Source organism: Coregonus clupeaformis, chromosome 16 (genome assembly GCF_020615455.1).
Source record: "Coregonus clupeaformis isolate EN_2021a chromosome 16, ASM2061545v1, whole genome shotgun sequence".
NCBI classification, from domain to species: domain Eukaryota; kingdom Metazoa; phylum Chordata; class Actinopteri; order Salmoniformes; family Salmonidae; genus Coregonus; species Coregonus clupeaformis.
In genome coordinates this window covers 1324317-1345586 of record NC_059207.1, presented here as the reverse complement: position 1 = coordinate 1345586, position 21270 = coordinate 1324317, and the positions used below count along the sequence as shown (strand labels likewise).

General features: G+C 42.6%; 2 protein-coding genes across 5 annotated transcripts in view; both read left to right on the top strand.

The window, feature by feature from the left end:
* Positions 1–14722, top strand: part of LOC121558117 (xin actin-binding repeat-containing protein 2-like) — a 49354-nt gene extending 34632 nt beyond the window's left edge. For 3 of the 4 annotated variants that reach the window (XM_045225534.1, XM_045225533.1, XM_045225535.1), the window contains 5 exons: positions 152–255; positions 589–10999; positions 13636–13674; positions 14400–14533; positions 14631–14722. In XM_045225534.1, the coding sequence (XP_045081469.1) occupies positions 152–255; positions 589–10999; positions 13636–13674; positions 14400–14494 (10649 nt within the window). In that variant the 3' untranslated portion in view covers positions 14495–14533; positions 14631–14722. The remainder of the gene's footprint in view (positions 1–151; positions 256–588; positions 11000–13635; positions 13675–14399; positions 14534–14630) is intronic. The other variant, XM_041871602.2, reaches the window with a different exon arrangement.
* Positions 14723–18940: 4218 nt separating this feature from the next.
* LOC121558104 (beta-1,3-galactosyltransferase 1) overlaps positions 18941–21270 on the top strand; it is a 135065-nt gene continuing 132735 nt past the window's right edge. Inside the window, exon 1 of the mRNA XM_041871593.2 lies at positions 18941–19022. The gene's annotated coding sequence lies outside the window, so the exon portion shown is untranslated. The remainder of the gene's footprint in view (positions 19023–21270) is intronic.

Here is a 21270-nt window from a genome sequence, read left to right as displayed (position 1 = left end):
AAAATATTGCAACTGGGAATAAGGTAATCAATGCCACTTTTGAAATTGGAAACGGTAGGTTTTAAAGACACGATTTTAGTATCCTCCAAACCCCCTGGGCTTCAAACTGAGACTGATTTAATGAGACAACTGCTTCCTGTTTCTATTTCAGTTAGGGTCATTGGAGGAGAGGACTTACCAAAGGTCTCCACTCAGGCTTTGAAGCAGCAGTATGAGAAGACCATCGAAGAAGCCACGCCGGGCAAGCAAATTAAGGTAATGATGCAGTCTGTTTATTTACGTGGCCATTATAGTGTATCTGTGTTTAGACGATGCCATGATATCAACGTCAAAGAAGGGGAATTCACTTTGAGGGTAGTGAGTACTGAGTAAATTGGATGACGTGAGAATGCGACGTGATTAAAAAGCACAAAGTATGACAGTCATTATTATTTTGTGTATAAACAAACATATTCAGAGATGTCATTATCTGCTTAAATCTACTCTATGCTTTTTTCTGCTATACTGTCCTGTTTTCCATTTCTCTATCATTTCATATTCTGACTGCATCTATCACTGTCCTTCTCTCCATCAATCATAAAACAATAGATTGATCTGGATTATAACCAGTTTCAATGGGCACCGGTAAACCAGTCCTCCTCAGCAGCAGCTAGCTATGAAAGCTTGTCCACTGTGAAACAGTCATCCAGAGCTTCAGCAGCAACGAGCTATGAAACCTCATCCACTATGAGGACAGGGGCTGTCTCTTCCTCTACCGCTGCCTCAGCCTCATCCACTATGAGGACAGGGGCTGTCTCTTCATCTACCGCTGCCACAGCCTCATCCACTATGAGGACAGGGGCTGTCTCTTCATCTACCGCTGCCACAGCCTTATCCACTATGAGGACAGGGGCTGTCTCTTCATCTACCGCTGCCACAGCCTTATCCACTATGAGGACAGGGGCTGTCTCTTCATCTACCGCTGCCACAGCCTTATCCACTATGAGGACAGGGGCTGTCTCTTCATCTACCGCTGCCTCAGACTCATCCATGGATTATGAGACCATGGAGCACTTCCCTCCTCCACCCACTGAACTAATGCCCCAGGAGGTCCCAGAGTGCTGTGACTCACTCCCGCCTCAGGAGCAGGCTGGCCAACAGAGATACATCTTCAACAAGGAGCACTACTCCAAGCAGAGGAACATCAATGAGCTGAAGCGCCTGTACAAGCACATGCACCCAGAGGTTCGGCGGACCATGGAGAAGGACTACTTCACCGACGTCACTGAGATTGAGCAGTCACAGCTGGATAGTGAAGATGAGATGACCGGGGAAGTCCAGCAGGCTTGCTATGTGTTTGAGAACAGCGGTGGTGATGAATGTATGAGCCCTGAGGGAGATTACCTGGAGTGGGATGAGATCCTTAAAGGGGAGGTGCAATCCATGCGCTGGATGTTTGAGAATAAGCCGCTGGATACCATTAAAGATGACACCCCAGATGAGGATGATGAAGTGAAGAACATTGCTCAGCAGGAAATCATTGCAGGAAGTGATGTCAAATACACAGCATGGATGTTTGAGACCCAGCCCATGGATGCGCTGCGTGCAGACACCCCAGACTCCACTGTACAGACAGGGAAATTGACCGAGCTGGCAAGAGGAGATGTCCGTACAGCCACCTATCTTTTCGAGACCCAGCCACTGGATTGTCTGAATAAAATCTACCAGGAGGATGAGCAAGCCTTGGAGGTAGTCTTCACTAAAGATATTACAGGAGGGGACGTGAAAACGGCCAGGTATCTGTTTGAAACTCAACACTTGGATTCCCTCAGCCACACAGAGACCATTGAGGAGAGCCACTTCTTGAACCTGAAGTCAGAGCTTGAGGAGATCAAAGGGGAAGTGAAGACAACCACACGGATGTTTGAGACCCAGCCCATGTGTGTCATCAGGGGCGACTCTGGAAATATGCTGGAGATCACCGCCATCCGCAGGGAGGAGATGGAGAAAGGAGACGTGAAGACCTCCCGCTGGCTCTTTGAGACCCAGCCTCTGGACATCATCAACAAAGACCCTGCCAAGGTGAAGCTGATCTGTGGAGTCTCAATGGAGGACAACTCCCAGGGAGGCGTGAACCGAGGGAGGTGGCTGTTCGAGACAAAGACACTGGACTCCATTAAAGACGAGGAATGGGAAAGCCTCAGGCAAAAGGAGGAGATTATTGGAGCTGATGTGCGGAAGCACTGCCTGGTTTTCGAGACACAGCAGATGGATACTCTGAAAGACAATGCCAATGCCAGACCTTTGCCCTCAGAGGAGATTGTAGGCGGTGATGTGCGATCAGCAAAACATCTGTTTGAGACAGTGCCAATGGAGAACCTGAAGGATCTGGCTGAAGTAGGTAAACTTCAGAAGATGGTTGCGTCTGAGGACGAGAAGGGTGATGTTAGACATCAGAAGTGGGTTTTTGAAAGTCAACCACTTGAAAACATAAGGGAGGAGAAGAAGGAAATCACACGCACAATAAACCTTGAAGAACTTGATAAAGGCGACGTCACAAATCACAAGGAAAGATTTGAAACCTTGGATTTAAGCAGATGTGAGGGGGCACAGAGAATTCAAGTTGAAGGTGTTACCAGTGGGTCTGTGAAATCAAACAAAGTACTTTTTGAATCCACCCCGATGTATGCCATGCAAGACAGCGAGGGACACTACCATGAGGTGAAAACCGTGCGACGTGAGGAGATAGTAAAAGGAGATGTTAGAAGCTGCAGGTGGATGTTTGAAACACGTCCTATCGATGAGTTTGATGAAAGTATCAACAAATTCCAGATTATAAAAGGTATATCAAAGGAGGAGATTGAATCGGGCGATGTCAAGACAGCCAAGTGGTTATTCGAAACTCAACCCCTCGATGGTATTAAACATTTCAGCAACACTGAAGAAGATGAAACTAAGACAAAGGAGAGTGTTGAAATTGAGAAAGGTGATGTGAAAACCTGCAGATGGTTGTTCGAGACTCAACCAATGGATAATCTATATGAGAAAGCAGATAAGGTGAGGAATGAGACTGAGGTTGAGGAGGTCAACAAAGGGGACGTCAAAACATGCACATGGCTTTTTGAGACTCAGAACCTCGATGACATCTGTGACCATTCAGAGTCCGAATCGGAGACCGTTCTCAAAACCTGCACTGTAAAACAAGAGGACGTCCAAGGCAAAGATGTGCATCACGCTCGTTTTCTCTTTGAGACAGAGAACCTGGAGAACCTCACAGGGGAGGAGAGTGGTGCCTTCAGGAGGGTAACTAAGATTGATGTCCAGTCTGGAGATGTGTCTAGGATGAAGTTTCTCTTTCAGAATCGGTCTTCAGACATCATGACCTCAACCTCAGCTGAAACAATGCATAAGCTGAAGACCCTTACGGCGGAGGAAATTCAGAAAGGAAATGTAGTGAACAATATGTGGCTTTTTGAAAACCAACCTATAGACACTATCCGCGAGGATACAGAGGAAGCCAAGGATACTCGCACCGTAACCGATGTCCAGGGAGGAAACGTTGGTCAAGGACGCTTCGTTTTCGAGACCTACTCTCTCGATAAAATCCAGGAGGAGTCCACCGAGACTGAGATTTCAAAACTCCAGAGCATCATCAGGGACGATATAGAGAAAGGGGATGTGAAAAACTACACCATGATGTTTGAAAATCAGCCACTGTATGCAATCTGTGACAAAGAGGGCCATTACCATGAAGTTACCACTATGACAAAGGAAGAAGTCATGAGGGGAGATGTGGTCGGGGCCCGGTGGTTATTTGAGACAAAACCTCTGGATTCAATAAGGGACACAGATGATGTCTATGTCATCAAATCTGTCACTGAGGAGGACGTTCAGAAAGGTGATGTCAGCACGGCCAGGTGGAGGTTCGAAACACAACCTCTTGATGAAATCGCTGAGGACATGAAAGTGTTGACTAAAACAGTTGAAGATATCCAGGGTGGTGATGTGAAGACAAACAAACACCTTTTTGAGACAGATGAAATGTCTCAGAAGTATGTTAGAACTGTTAGCGTGAGTGAGATCCAAAAAGGGGACGTCAGGACTGCCTCATGGATGTTTGAAACACACAGCATCGATAAGATCCACGGCGAGGGCTCAGAATATGATGAAATGGAGACAGTGACAAAAGAAGAAGTGATGAAAGGAGATGTCAAGCAGTCTGTGTGGCTCTTTGAAAAACAGCCGCTTGACAGCATTAAAGAGTCAGATGGAACAGAGACTGTTGTCACCCGGGAAGAGATCCCACAAGCAGATGTGAAGACAACAACATGGCTTTTTGAAACCACTCCTTTAACCAAATTTAATGAGAACAGTGTAGAAAGAACTGAAATAATGGGGAAGAGCATCAAAGAGACCCTTGAAGAGCTGTATTGTCAGAAAATGGTTGACTCACAAGGGATTCTCATTGAGATGGATGAGATAGGAGATGTCAGAATGGCAAAATATAGGCTCATGAACCAAGATGCTCCAGAAATCCAGAAGGAGGAGGTGATCAGAGGGGATCTAAACAACATCATGATGAACCTCCTAAACAGACGGGAAATGACAGAGAAAGGGATAGTCATAGACCAGGAAGAGAGAGGCAACATCAACACAACAGTAAAACAGCTATTCAACCAAGAGAAGGGAATCAATGTTGAGAAGGAGGAAATCCTCAGGGGTGACATTCAAGAGGCCATCAACAACCTACTGAAGGAGGAGGGCTCCTCAAAACGTGGAATTCTGATTCAAGAAGATGAAAAGGGAGATGTGCGAATGACTATATACTCCCTCCTCAATAAGGAAGACGGTGCTGGCATTGAGAAGGAGGATATCATCAAAGGCAATGTCAGTAGGACCCTTCACAGACTCTTGTCCAACCCAGGGTCAGAGGAATCTAAAAGGATAAGGGTGGAAGACACGGAGAGGGGTAACGTTAGCTTTTACTCCACCTGTATTGAATCTGGGGCTCTGGAATACCTCAAACAACTCCAGTTTGAACCTAATGAGGAACAAGAAAAGGTGCAGAAGGAACGTATCATTGGCGGCGATGTTATGGAAACCAAAATGACATTAAGGAAGAATCAACAGCAGATTGAACGCACAGTAGCTGAGGATGATATTGTCCCTGGTGATGTCAACAACACTGTGAAGGTGTTTATGATGGAACCTGCTCTCTTGCTGGAGAACCTGCAGAAAGAGGAAATTGTCAAGGGAGATCTGAGGGCGGCCCTGGACTCACTGACTAAAACTATCAGCAAGAGAGTCGTGATAGAGAAAGAGGAAGTGGTGAAAGGAGACCTGCACACCACTCTGAGGTCTTTGGAGGAGGCTCAAAACCAAGCCAAGGAAATGGAAAAGCCAGAAATTGTCCGAGGTGATATCCGTGGAGCCCTCCAGTCATTAGAGAAATCAGCGACCACCAAGACTGAGGTAATCATTGAGGATTTAGTGCCCGGCGATATCAAAGGGACCTTGAAATCACTAGAAGAGGCTAAGCAGGCAGTGAAAGAGATGGAAAAGGAGGAGATTGTAAAGGGAGACATTCATACTGCGCTGAAGGGTTTGCATGAGGCCTCGAGTGAGAAAAAGCTTTACCAGCACCAAGTGAGTGAACAGGGGGACGTGAGAGGCACAATACAGCTGTTACTAGAACCATCCACCTCCCCACGAATGCAACGCAGGGGAAGTACTGAGGGAGATGTGAAGACCTCCATAAAATGCCTCTACGAAGGGCAGGGACAGGACCAGGATGAGGAGCAATCACAGATGGAGAAGGAGGAGGTGATAAAGGGAGATGTTAAAGGAGCCATAAAGAATCTGATGCAGAGAAAAGAATATTCAAATCGGAAAGTAAGAAAGTATCCTCCCAGGAAAGCTCCCAGAGCTCCTGTGAAAAATCCATTACCCACACAGCAAGTAGTGGACCATAAATACTCAGATGTGGCTAAGAATGAGAACGTCACAGTCAATCTAGCCCCTGCTGTGAAAAATCTGTCTCAGAGTCTGAGCAGTAAATCACAGGGCACCACACAAAAGCACCTTGAGAAGTACACCGAGAACAAATCAGTGAAAAGCAGCAAGACCTTCACCCAAGAGGAACGCTCTATGACAACACAGGTCCAAACAGTAAATATTTCGGAGGCCTCACAGCAGGAACATGTAAAAGAACAGACTCAAGTTAAAGAACAGACACATGTTAAACAACAGAGTGTGAAACAGAAAATGCAACCCCCTCCTAAGCACATGATCATAAAGAAGAAAAATCTGACCAATCAGATGACTGATAATACATCAATGAATCAGATGACGGAGATTAAAGCAGCAAGTCAGATGACTGTGAATCAATCAGCCAATCAGATCACTGTGAATAAAGCAGTCAATCAGATCACTGAGGATAAAGCAGCCAATCAGATGATTGTGAATAAATCAGCCAATCATATGACTGAAAATAAAGCAGCCAATCAGATGATTGTGAATAAATCAGCTAATCACATGACTGAGAATAAAGCAGCCAATCAGATGATTGTAAATAAATCAGCCAATCATATGACTGAGAATAAAGCAGCCAATCAGATGATTGTGAATAAATCAGCCAATCATATGGCTGAGAATAAAGCCGCCTCAGACATAAATGTGACGAAAGAAACACAGAGAGAAACACAAGTCTCAGACATGAACGTGACAACACAGGTCAAAACAGTCAATATGTCTGAGTCCACACAGCAGACACATGTTAAACAACAGGCTGTGAAACAGAAAATACCACCACCCCCTAAGCCCATCGTCATAAAGAAGAAAAACATGACCAATCAGATGACTGATAATACATCAACGAATCAGATGAAGGAGATTAAAGCAGCCAATCAGATGACTGAGAATAAAGCAGCCTCAGACATAAATGTGATGAAAGAAACACAAAGCACATCTCAAACTAATATTGTTTCAAAGCAAACACAGGAAACAAAGACAATCAAACAGATGCAAACGACAGTGACAGAACATAAGACTGTCACACAAAAACACAACGTCAAAAATCTGAATACAAATTTCCGGAACCTGGACATGAAGGGAAAAGGTATGATAAAGAAAGGGACGCCTGAGATTAATTTCCCCCCTCCTCCCACTTCCCCGCCTCCACCATCTGAGTCTGAGATGTCTCTTCCTCCACCACCCTCACCAGTGGCAGGCAGCCCAATGTCCCTGTCATACCATAGCCCAATGTTTCCTACATCCCGTCCCCTGATTATGAGACAGGACAGTGACCTTCCGCCTCCACCTCCTCCACCCCCAGTTGAATGTGGGGAGCCCGACTTTTTTCCTTCTCCCCCACCCCCACCCTCTGTGGCAGGGCAAGACTTTCTTCCTCCACCTCCCTCACAGCAAGAGCTAAACTCTATGCCACACCAAGTGCCTACACCACCACCTGGAAAGCCATTTAAAGCTAGGCCTTTATTCAAAATCCCAAAACATGAGCCACCCAAGCAACCAATACCAGCCAAACCAAAATGGCAGAAAAAGCAAGCAGCACCACCACCGCCTCCTCCACCTCCTCAGCCAATGACAGTTCAGACAGAACATAAAGTGGAAGCAGCAGTCCAGGAAGTCAAGAGTGAAATCACTTGTAAACAGGTGGGAACTACAAATACTACTAACACACAGGTTCAATCTGATTCTACAGTGTCCACGACTAAAATCCCTTCACCAATCCCAGTGGCAAAACCACCACAGGAAGAGTTGCCACGACCAACTAAAAAGGTATTCATCCCTCCAATCAAAATACCCCCAGCTGCAGAACCTTCCCCAGTGGCAAAACCTAAACCGTATGCCCGTAAATTCAAAACCCCATTGATGCTGGCAGAGGAGAGGTATCGTGTGCAAAGAGAGGAGGCTGAGAGAAACAAGTCACAAGACACAACTCCCACCACTTCACGAGTCACATCTCCCACACCTCCTCCAACTAATATGATGCAAATTATGGGCTCGACCAATGTTGCAAGTGAACAACACTCAGTTACACACAAAACTGAGCAGTCAAAAGTGACCTCAGAGGCAACACAGGAAAAGGTTGAGGAAACTCAGTCTAAAAGCAAAGTAGGCACAGTATCACAAGAGTCGCCCATGAAGAAAGCTCCATCACATATCCCCCTGAGCAAGCCTTTGATCTCCATGGTAAATAAGAAATCAACCTCTGAATCTGGAAAGATTTCCTCAGATAAGAAACACATTACCACTGATCAGTCCTCTATGGTCTCTTCTGGGAAAGAACTCGCCTCATCTGTTGCCTCCAGAAAACATCAGGCTGTTTCCTCTGGCAAGCATCAGTCTGTTTCCTCTGGCAAGCATCAGACTGTTTCAGTCTCTGCTGCTCACCCTCACCATGAGTCCAATATTAAAGTCCAATCTGGCTCTAATGTGATTTCGTCGTCAGTAGCTGAGCAGCAGAGTGGTATGAAAGCTAGCTCACAGTCTATCATCTCCACTCAGAGCATTGTCCAGGAAAATGTACATCTTCAAACACAATCCGCCATCACATCCGAAGCAGAGGAGGCAAAGAATACTAATGCCTCTCTCACACAGGAAGTCAAAAAGATTCCACCTCAGCCCACCAAAATCAAAATCCCAAAAGTGACACCAAATTTCAAGGTGAGAACAGTGAAGTTGCCGACAGAGAAGAAAGAGGAGGAAAGCGAGGTGGTGCAAAAAGATCAACAAGCAGTGAAAAACCAATTACATGTACATCAAACCGGTATGGAGAATATTTCTAAGAGTGAGACCAGAGTAGTTCAGGAGAGAACCCAGATGGCCACCAGTAGCTCAGCGAAAAATGAAGTAAAGTTGGAGATGAATGTGACACAGCAGAAAGCTGAGGAGGTTGAGAAAACTGCAGCTGCCAAGGAAACAAAGCTGGAGATCCAAATGAAGACAATGGCAAAGCAGAAAGGCATTAAAGTTGTCCCTTTGCCCAAAGAGCCAAAGCTAGTTCCCATTCCAGTAGCTCAAGCTCAAGGGCACGGCCAAATGTCCGTCTCCCACAGTCAACAGAGCATGCAGGAACAGCACATTCAGAAGCAGGAGCAAGTGATTGTTAATGAGAGAGTAGTTCAACAGAGCTTCCAGAAGCAGGAACAGCAGTTTCACACACAGAAGCAGCAGGTCAAGTCTTTCCAACAACAAGGAGAAGTAAGCAAAATGCAGCAGCATCAAGAGAGGTCAAAGGCAGAGTCTAAGGCTGTCTCCATGAACATTGCAGGGAAGGCAGCAGCACAGACAGAAACAACTCAATCAATGGTGGAAAGCACAGCTCAATCAGTGGAGGAGAGCACAGATTCAGAGAAATGTGTAATGGTACAGAAGCTGCTATTTAACATTAAGCAGCTTCATCCAGGGAAAATGGATTCAAACTCAGTGAGGACAATACTTAGTGAGGTCCCTGACTGGTTAATGAGGGCGGAGGAAAAGCGTGATTTAACACAGGTTGCTGTTCAGCAGAATAAGAAGAAGCTCCCGGAGATCATTTTCCGTGTGAGAAACCTAGCACAAGCAAAACTTGTATTCTTAGAAGGACACATGGCAGCCATGGCAAAACAGGAAAGTGAACCTGCACCTGCATCATCACCTGCACCACCACCTGAACCAGCAAATGAAAAGAAAGGATTTGGAGGAGCAACAGCCAAGATATCTAAAATAAGCATTGGCTCGTCAAGAGTCGAAACCCATAAGAAAGTGGTTGAGGAGAAGAAGATCTCCCATGAGAGCAAAAAGCCAGAGCTGACTGAAGTAAAAGGTCCTGATCCCAGAGTTCCCTCTCCCATGCTTGCAACGCGAACACCTTCACCTACTTTCATAAGCATTGAATCAGTGAGGAGAACAGACTCACCCCTCATGGTGACCCCGTCACCTCCTCCGTCATACAGGAGTGGTGCCACCCCAACCCCACCACCTCCCCCTCCCCGTACCCCTACCTTTCGGTTCTGTAGGGCCACACCCTCTCCCACCTTGAGCCGCTCAGAGAAGCTAGCCAAGATGAAGGACACCACTGCGAAGCTCTCTCGGGGCATGACCCCTCCCCCACCCATGCCTGATTTTCTGACAACAGAGCAAGCCTCTGACAGAGAGGATTCCCCAGCGCTGATTGAACCTGAGATCCACATGCAGACACTGGAGATGGAGACTGGGACGACAACTCCAGATGTGGCTGATATGGTTGACTCCATGATGACTGTCAGAGACAAAAAGTTCTTCTTTGAGGAAGCTCAGAAGGCAGAGGTGAGCAAGACATACATGCGGAAGGACCCCATTGAAATCCCAGAGCGCCTGGGTCCAGAGGATCTAGAGGAAGTTCCTGAAGGTGTGAATATAGACATAATGAAAGAGGATCTCCCTAGGCTTGACCTGTCAAAGCTGGTCAATCAATTTGAATCCCCACAACCAAAGCTGTACATCAGAAAAGATCCCATCGTCATCACAGATAGACTGGGAAGTGACACTGAAGATCCAGAGGCAGACCCCAAAACGCCAAAAACCGATGAAACACCTGCCTTCAACATCAAGGCGATCAAGAATGCCTTTGACTTGGGTGACCATAATGCTCTCAAAGAAGTGAGAGAGAAACAAGAGGAGAGAGAGAGGAGAGAATCAGAATCTGCCGAACCGGCGGGGCACTCCGAAACAAAGTCTGTCACTGAGGAGTTCTCTGGCATGGATGAATTTGGCAACGTAACAAGCGGGGTGAGGAGCGAGACCAGCATGCATTCTGAGAGCCATATGACCTGCCCCCTCCCTCCCTCCTACGCCGACGTGGTGAAGGGGAAGGTTGAAGAGATGGCAGTTCCTGTGGAGGCCGCCACCGAGGACCTACTGAAGAGCTTCCACCAGTCCTGGGCCGAAAGTGAGAGTGTGTTCCAGAATCTGGGATTCAGTGTCTCAGAACAGAGGACGTCACAGATCTTAACACACCAGCAGGAGACTGTCGTGACGGGTAAACCAACGCGTGGAGCATGAGGCGAGACTAATAGAGAGTGATGGTGTGTTTAACATATTTTTTGTGTGAGAGTAAAAAATATTAACAGTGCCTTCACATTCAGCATTAACGTTTTGCATCTGCACTGTTTTTAATGATGCATTTCCCCTTTGTTCTTCTTCTTCTTCTTTATTCTTATCTGACAGCCACTAACACTTCTAAAGCATAATGAATCTAATGGGTACTGACAGTCTTTTTAGAATGCATTAAAACACAGCAAGAGAGTGCCTCATGATGTGCTTGTCTACAGGGGGGTGGTTTTGTTGATGCCTAAGATATAGAGCTGCTTGATGGGATGGGACCTTATGGATTAATGTTTTCATGCTTGTGTGAGGATGTGGTTGTATATTTCTAAGTATAGAATTAGCATGTATATTCTATAAAAAAGTAACAAGTTATATGATAATTCTGATTAGAATTTAAAGCTGCAATATGTAACTTTTTGGACGATCCGACCAAATTCACATAGAAATGTGAGTTATAGATCTGTCATTCTCATTGAAAGCAAGTCTAAGAAGAGGTAGATCTGTTCTATCTGTGCTATTTCCATGCTTCCCGTTCTTAAGTTTTTGGTTTTTGTGTCTTTTACTTTCGGTATTGTACACCACCTTCAAACAGCTGAAAATACAATATTTTTGGTTATGTAAAATATATTTCAATGCGGTTTAGATGGTACAATGATTTGCTACACTATACTTGCTTGTTTTGTCACATAAAATGAAATTAAGCGAACTATTCAAATTTTAGCAACCAGGAAATGGCAGAATGATTTCTGCATAGTGCACCTTTAAATCTAAATTGAAATGATCTAAACATGAACTACAATTTATAATGGCTTCATATAGTATAATATTAAGTATTCATGAGCACTACATACAGTGCGGTCCTAAATTATTGACACACTTAATAAAGATGAGCAATAATGTCTGAATAAAATAAACAATTCAAATTCTGAGCTATATTGTATGCTCAATTGTTTAGAAAAATTATATTATTTTATACTAATACAATTGCTCTGAGAAAGAGATTTTATAGATTAAGTAATATTCTGGTAAATAATGTATTGTGTTAAAGTAAATAAGAATAGAATATGTTTCTAAACACTTCTACATTAATGTCCCGTGTAGCTCAGTTGGTAGAGCATGGCGTTTGCAACGCCAGGGTTGTGGGTTCGATTCCCATGGGGGGACCAGTATGAAAAAATGTATGCACTCACTAACTGTAAATCGTTCTGGATAAGAGCGTCTGCTAAATGACTAAAAATGTGGATGCTAGTATGATTACGGATAATGATGAGTGAGAGATTACAGCGGTTCAAAGATCATACCCCCAAGACATGCTAACCTCTCACAATTACCAATAACTGGGGAGGATAGTGTGTCTTGGGGGTATGATCTTTGACCTTCTGTAACTTTCTCACTCATCATTATTCACAATTCATTCAGGATTATCCGTAATCCGTAGTCATTGCGTGCTAGGAATATGTGACCAAATACGAAACTTTCAACTACTTTATTTATACGAATCTTTAGGGGTGTCAATAATTTTGACTCCTACCTTTCTGTTAAACAAAATCTCTTTCAATTGTATTAGTATAAAATCACATAATTTCCTAATTTTTTTAGCATACAATATAGCTCAGTATTTGAATTCTGTATTTTATACAGTCATTATTGCTGATCTTTATCAAGGGTGTCATTAATTTCGGACCCCACTGTAGATGTTTCACTATATAGATGGTTAACATAACCGCTCCATATGTTGGGTACACTGCTAAATGCATAACACACTATGCCAATTCCCACAAAAAGCTGTGTTTTATAAAGGGTGACATAATGTATGCTTATTGGTAGGGACCGGACGATACCAGTATCGTGATACTCATTAGTATCATGGCAAGGAAACAAAACACAAAGCGGATTTAATTTCTTTAGGAAACATCCCTAATGTTGGAAACATCATTTTGTTGTCAACCAGAGTCAAATGTATTTATTTTCCAAGCTATATCACACAATATTTTAAATACAGCAGGTTTTTAAAGGACCAAAGTGTATGGTCTGCTTCGTGTTTTCATTATTGCTATGGAAGAAAGCAGACAACCGGTATTATAACACCTACCACCAAGTTACATCTTTCTCAGTGCCAAAACGTACAGACACACACATGGACACAGTCACCACTTATAGACATACACACAGATGTTTGAATGGTGTAGGTAGGCCACATGGTGTATGCTATACATTTACTTTAACATTGCCTTGTTGTACATACCGTGCATGAAGAGGCCTCCATCTACGCCACAAAAAGCCTTGCCGATCTGATGTCACACACCCTATCACACCTAAAGTAACCAATCATTCCCAATTCTACCTTTATAATAGGGTAGATTAATTTAGATCACACTCATGACTACTTTGTATAGTGCTTTGTCATACTTTCTTTAAAGTGACGTACCTATTGACATTCATAACACATAGATGCATGCTGAATAAGTGTGTTACAGGCCTCGGACACGAGGTCTCATACACATACATCTATTAACAGCCAAGTTAATAGTCCTGTTATTGACCTCTTCTTTTATCTGTTATAAACAGATAAAAGAAGACACAGGAGAAGAGGTTTTGGAAAAGAAGGTAATCTGTTTTTTAAAAATGTATAGGAAACCCTGTTACCCTTGACATTAGCAAGGCTAACCGGCCTGAACAATACCTTGTTAGCTAGCTAGCTTAGCTATTATTTCAAAATACGCTAGCCGCTAACTAGCCAAATAGCTATTCCCATAGGCTTGTTTTTCTCCAAATTATAACTAGAAAAAAAGTAACGTTAAAGTGTCTGGGCGAACAATTATGTTACAGGAGCGTTATATTAACGTACAATCATTTTCTGAACCTGCAATCATCATCATTAACATCAGCACGAACGCCATCTTTATGAGGCCTGCTTAGCTTAGCTTGGTAACATCTGTGTGTGTTTGTGTGTGTTATGTCTGTCTTGGTTAAGTCACATTTGGCAATGCAGCCTACTATACATAGGGAGATGGTAGACTATGTCACCTTTTCTACACCCTTTATAGAGTATGACATGAACTGATTTGTGAAGCATCTGTGTAGTGCTTAGCAAGATTTTACTGTATGTATGCTACATAAAGCCTTTATAATTTGTAGTTCGTTTAAAGTGGGAACAATTTTTTTTGTGATTTCATAAATGATTTACAGCCCAGTAGGTTTCGTAATAATTACTAATTATTAACTAATACTGTTAATGTGTTAGTGTTAACTAATTTTGCTTTATTGTTGCTTTGTTTGTTTTACTGAAAAAGTAAATAAAAGAATGCCTTAACACTATCTTTCTCTTGCAGAAAATTCGAGTTCCAGAGTCCGAACTGTGCACGGTGTGTCGGAAGAGGGTGTATCCGATGGAGTCTCTGATCGCAGACAAACACAATTTCCATAAAAGCTGCTTCCGCTGTGAGCACTGCAGTGGCAAACTAAGGTAAACCACAAACTTGGGCTTATAACCAGTACAAAAAATAACAACTATCTTATTTAAAATGATGTGTCTGAATTGTAACAACATTTGTCTTTCTCAGCCTTGGCAACTACGCCTCTCTCCATGGACGAATGTACTGCAAGCCACACTTCAAACAACTGTTCAAGTCCAAAGGAAATTATGACGAAGGATTCGGACAGAAGCCTCACAAAGACCTTTGGAGTGCTAAAAATCAAGAGTATTCCATTGAAAATGAAAAGACTAAGCTAAAATCACCGTCCCCTGAAAAACTAGATTCCAGAAATTCAACAGCCAGGAGCAGTGTCAGTTCGACAAAGATAGAGGTACCACCTCCACAGGAAAAGGAAGTGAGCAAATCACAGGATGAAAACAAAAAGCCCACTAGTAAGATTGCAGTTGTTTGGCCCCCTCAAAATGATTCTCCCAAGAAAGTGTTCATGGTGGAGGACGACGTGAAGCTGGTTAAACCCTCATGGCCCCCCCAGGATAGCTCTCCACAGACCGACACCGATGCCCATAAAAGCCAGATCAATGAACCTTCTTTAAAAGATAGCCCTGATATAAAAACACAAAATTGTCCCCAAGAAACTGCATGGGAAAGTGCCGTTGTAACTGTCGAAACTCCAGCAGAGACGAAAGCTTTGACCACTCCTGTAGACCTAGTAGAGGTAACAGAGAGTACTGCCACCCATGAACCCCCAAGAAACAGTGACATAGAGGTAGCAGGGAAAGTGGAACCCGATGTGGAAGTGACAAGCGAGATGAACGAGGAAGGAGCTGTGGAAAGTGTGAATGTGACAGAAAAAGATGAAGAGAAAAGTGGAGAGAAGGTAGAGGATGTGAAAGTAAATGGGCATTGCAGGAAGGCTGAGGCAGAGAACCCTTATAAAGAGGAGAATGAGAAAATGGAGAAAGTAAATGGGAGTGAGGAGGATAAGGTCAAGGTCACAGTGATAGATGGCGAGGCATCAGGTGAGCCAGCAGTAAATGCAAACTCCAACAACAACAATAATGGACAATTATTATTTGACCATGAACCAATGTTCAAAGGGCTTGATGACTACAAAACGGAAGAAAGAGATGCAATACTTCAGTCCACAGAACCAGCTGCTGCTGAAAGCCATTTAAAGGAGGGCATATTCGGGGATGAAGAACTAAAATGGATGCCAACCGACGTTCTAGACATTGTGCAGAGGGAGGACGCTTTTGTGCCAATGGGTGCCAAATGTATGGAGGCCACAGACGACAGTCTAGATAAACATGTCTTCACAGAGGCGACTCAAAGTATATTTACTTTTGAAGCGGAACCCAAGATTAGCACCTCAAGCTTCCTTGAGGACATTTTTGCTGGGCTTGATAACAGTTCCATCCTCCTGTCTGATTTCAAGTCTGACATCTTCAGTGAGTCTGACAGTGAGAGGCCCTTGGTGTCAACGCTGGACGACCTTTTGGATTTTGGAATGGAGTCAAGAGGAAACACAGATAAACCCAAAGACGGTTGGAAAGGGGATGAACAGCTTGACAGCTTTGCCATGAAGGATGTCTGTGCACAGGGGAAAAGCAACATGGTGTGGAAAGATGATTATGACTCACTGTCAGTGGAGGAACAAATCAAGAGGAACAGATATTATGACGATGACGACAGTGACAACTCCTAAATCGGATAACATTCAATCTGTCTTTTCTATCAGTCAATTAGTCAATTCTGTCCTCATGCAATCCCTAATTTAATTTTACATTTCTGTCCATGGAGAGATGAATCAAGCTAATATCACATCTTCCCTATAACTATTTTTGTACTGTGTTTTAGCAATGATATCAATGCTCTTTATTACAATATCTACATTTGATCTTGCTGTTTAAAAGCACCTGGTGTGCAGTTTAGAACAAAATCACAAAGGGATTTTTTTGTTTCATGTTTTTCTGTATACATTGCTTCTGATATTTTAAAACCATCAAAACAGCACATATTCATATTTTGCAATACATTCATTATACTTTCTAACTATAATGGTTTTCGATTTGCTTGGTTTGTTGGAAAGAATGCCTGTGAGGTTTAATCTTCTGAGTCTGATTAAAGATGATTTACTTTTCCTATTTTATTGTTTCTAATGTAGTTATTAATAAAGACTTTACATGTCTCTGGTAAATGACTTTTTTATCAGTGGGGGAAGAGATATTAGGGTAAAGATTGTGTGTAGAGGTGTAGTTTGGTCTACGGTCTGTATGGTTGGCCAGCTGAGATCTCTTGTTAGAGCCATATTGATTTCCATTGAGGGAGCCAGAGGGTTGTAGGAGGAATACATATTTTAAAATGTACAGTGCCTTCACAAAGAATTAATACCACTTGACTTATTCCACATTTTGTTGTGTTACAGCCTGAATTCAAAATGTTTTTTTTTCTCTCTCAATACCCCATACCCCAAAGTGAAAAAGTTTTTAGACATATTTGCTAATTTATTGAAAATGAAGTACAGAAATATCTAATTTACGTAAGTATTCATACCACTGATTCAATACATGTTAGAATCACCTTTGGCAGCGATTACAGCTGTGAGTCTTTTGGGGTAAGTCTCTAAGAGCTTTGCACACCTGGATTGTACAATATTTGCCCATTATTCTTTATAAAATACTTCAAGCTCTGTCAAGTTGATTGTTGATCATTGCTAGACTAGCCATTTTCAAGTCTCGCCATAGATTTTCAAGCCGATTTAAGTCAAAACTGTAACTAGGCCACTCAGGAACATTCAATGTCATCTTGGTAAGCAACTCCAGTGTAGATTTGGCCTTGTGTTTTAGGTTATTGTCCTGCTGAAAGGTGAATTCGTCTCCCAGTGTCTGTTGGAAAGCATACTGAACCAGGTTTTTCTCTAGGATTTTGCCTGTGCTTATAGCTGTATTCTGTTTATTTTTATCCTAAAAAGCTCCTTAGTCCTTGCCGATGACAAGCATACCCATTACATGATGCAGCCACCACCAGAGTGGTACTCAGTTATGTGTTGTGTTGGATTTGCCCCAAACATAGCGCTTTGTATTCAGGGCAAAAAGTGAATTTCTTTGCCACATTTTTTGCAGTATTACTTAAGTGCCTTGTTGCAAACAGGATGCATGTTTTGGAATATTTGCATTCTGTACAGGCTTCCTTCTTTTCACTACAATGTTGTTGATCCATCCTCAGTTTTCTCATATTCCAACCATTAAACTCTGAAACTGTTTTAAAATCACCATTGGCCTCATGGTGAAATCCCTGAGCAGTTTCCTTCCTCTCCGGCAACTGAGTTAGGAAGGACACCTGTATCTTTGTAGTGACTGGGTGTATTGATACACCATGCAAATGCTAATTAATAACTTCACCATGCTCAAAGGGATATTCAGTGTCTGCTTTTTTAAATTTATTTTTAATTAAATTTTTACACATCTACCAAATCGGTGCCCTTCTTTGCGAAGCATTTAAAATCCTATCTACTCTTTGTGGTTGAATCTGTGCTTGAAATTCACTAATCGATTGAGGGACCTTACAGATAATTGTATGTGTGGAGGTACAGAGATGGGGTAGTCATTCAAAAATCATGTTACCCACTATTATTGAACACGGAATGAGTCCATGCAACTTATTATACATTTACATTTTAGTCATGTACCAGAGCGACTTACAGTTAGTGAGTGCATACATTTTTTTTCCATTATGCGATTTTTAAGCACATTTTTACTTCTGAACTTATTTAGGCTTGCCATAACAAAGGGGTTGAATACTTATTGTCTCAAGACATTTCAGCTTTACATTTTTTATTAATTTCAAAATGTTTCTACAAACAAAATTCCACTTTGACATGATGGGGTATTGTGTGTAGAGCTGTCACAAAATATAAATTTAATCTATTTTAAATGCAGGCTGTAACACAACAAAATGTTGAAAAAGTTAAGGGGTGTGAATACTTTCTGAAGACACTGTAGGGCTCTGTCACCCTTACTAGCAGTTTTTTTCTATCCCAATTTAGTAAGACTTTTATAAGTAGCTAAGCGAAATGGCCACACTGTGAAGTTGAGTCATGAGTTAATTTAGCCTAAAACTGTATAATCGCAATTGTCTGTTATGAGCAGCATCATATCCATGCAAACTCTACAAAAAAATACAAATTTCATTAAATATATTAGCCTACCTCAAACTTATCGGCTTTTGCTGTGCAATTCCTTGAAGACATCGGTCATGCATGGCAAATGTGTTTAGCAGCAATGTCAGTCAACCTTGCTAAAGAAAGTACCATCTTCACTTCCAGACTGATTGATTGGCTACTATTCATTTCGCAAATGATCCTGATTGGACAGCTCTCTTGTCAGCTGCAGTACCGCATACAGTCACTATCAGGTCTCCCCCACTCTTTTCTCGCGGTGAGATCAGATGCGGAGGCCGGCGCAGGACAGACACAGTATCAGCACCACTTGTCTTGGTGGGATGTAGACAACGAGACCGGTAGGTTCAAATGCTTTGTAAACTGATTATTTCGTCTATTTGTGCTTTGTCCAGTAGCGATAGCCCGCAACAGCTTACTGAATTATTGGTACAAGCTTTCGTCGTCATTCAGGCAAACGAAGTATTTTTATTCCGTACATGCGACTACTTTGTGGTTAGATTAGAATCATTTGATAGTGACAGTGCAAATAATTCGGTCGCTGCATCTTTGTGTTTAGAAATGCATCGTCTGTTGTTTGTTGTTGCCCTATTAGCTTTGCCCTCTGATGGACCGTCCGGACTCCAAAGGATTGTTCTGTATTGAAGAGTGCGTCTCACATCAGCAGTGATGCTGCGATGTTTTGTGGTTCAGGATTGCCAGCAGATTTTATGTAGCCTACGGCTTTGATGCTAAGCGAACCAAATAACTATGAGTTGAAACCATTTTTATTACTGCGCTTGAAGTGAATTGCGCAAGGCTAGCCTACATGTTTATCTCATTTTGAACTTCATGTCATATTGTTGTTTGTTGATAGAGGCTATCATACTGAGCACGTGCGATGGGAACAAGTCCACTAGCATTTACTGTATGTCATCCACATACTACAGGGTGTTCAGCATAGGGACAGACATTACAATACAGCTACTGTTTTGAATACCACACATAGGCTACACTAACAGTATATTCTACTCAGAATCTCCCTCACCAAGTGCAAAACCTATAAGCCTAGGGAGGCAAGGATTCATCATATTCAAATCATAAACATATTAATTATGAATGGTTTAGCATAAACAGCCTACAGTTTCTTAGTATCGACTGTGCATAGGCTACAGTATATTGACTTTTTACATATTGATTTTCATTTTACGTTGTGATGATAGCATCTGTTTATTGACATGATGGTGCACCAGCCGCACCACACTATTGGGTTGAAAATGTACGTGAAAAAGCCGTTTTTAATTATATCAGAGGGAAGGAGAGGAGGAGCAGCGTTGATCAATAGAGGCATCTGATTGCAGTGAGTCAGTGCAATGCACGAGCTCTACTACAATGACCTTGCACACAAGCCAATAACTGCATGTGGAGCAAATGTTGCATAGCCAACAGTAGGTCTTTGATTTGTTTACTGTCCAGGACTGGAGTATCACCACTGTGTACCATTTAGGTGTAGTATACACAAGCGTGACAAAGTAAATCAAAGCAAGACTGAACCTCCTCCGTTTTTAGAACTGTTGATTGTAGCCAATAGGTGACCATTCAAGCTGCAGCGTCTTGCCATGCTGTGAACCGTGTGTCTAAACCTCGGGAAATCCATTGGCAGAGATGTATTCTGACAGAGCCTTTGTGGGGCGAAATGCCATAGATCTCAAAGGCTTTTTCACTGTGTGACTGATCCTCTTTTGGAATTACACTGCTGTTTGAAGTTGCTACATCAATACTTTTCACACACTTGCTTGTCAGTGACTAATGCTGTAGCAAGAAGCACAGTCCATCTTGTGTAAGTGCAGCCTCTCTCTATCTCCCGACCTTACAGTGCCTGGTCGTTAATTCCCCCGGTCCTGCCAAAATTCCCTCATTTAAGCCTGCGTTCTGGCATCCTACCAGTAACTGATATTTTATGGGTGAAAAAATTTTTTCCCATTTAATTTCAAACATCCTCAGTGCCCCATTTATCTCATTTGACAAGAAATGCAGTTGAATCTCAATGAAACAATGACATATAAAAATAGATGTCTCGGACAGATGGAAGCTTGAAATGAGGAGAGCAATGAAGGTTGTGGATGAGAGGAGGGCTCTTTATATGTATAAGGGAATGAGATGCTGAATTGATTTGGTCCAAACACTGTCATATTGACTAATCTCAATAATCTCATACTTATCATAATTTCCTATTCTTCCCTACTGCATTGAAAGATTACGGTTCCTTCAATAGCAATCATGGGCTATAATCAAAGCGAAAGCACCATATTTCTCCCGGCTGTACCCTACAGCATCTATGTTCACCTTTGCATTACGTTAGATCTAGATAAATAGTAAGTCAAAACAGTAGCCTTGTGCTGCCAGGAGGCAATGCTTCGGTCAAGTGTAATAGGAACCCCCTAAAAGCCTTGGTTGCAGATTCCCTTACGTTAACAATGGTGGTCGACGGGAAGCAACGATTTGCCTTAGGAAACATCCTGTGCATTTTTTAGATGCACTGACTTCCGTCGAATGTATTGCAATATTAAACATGTAACGATCCAGGTCATATCACAAACCCTCTTATCT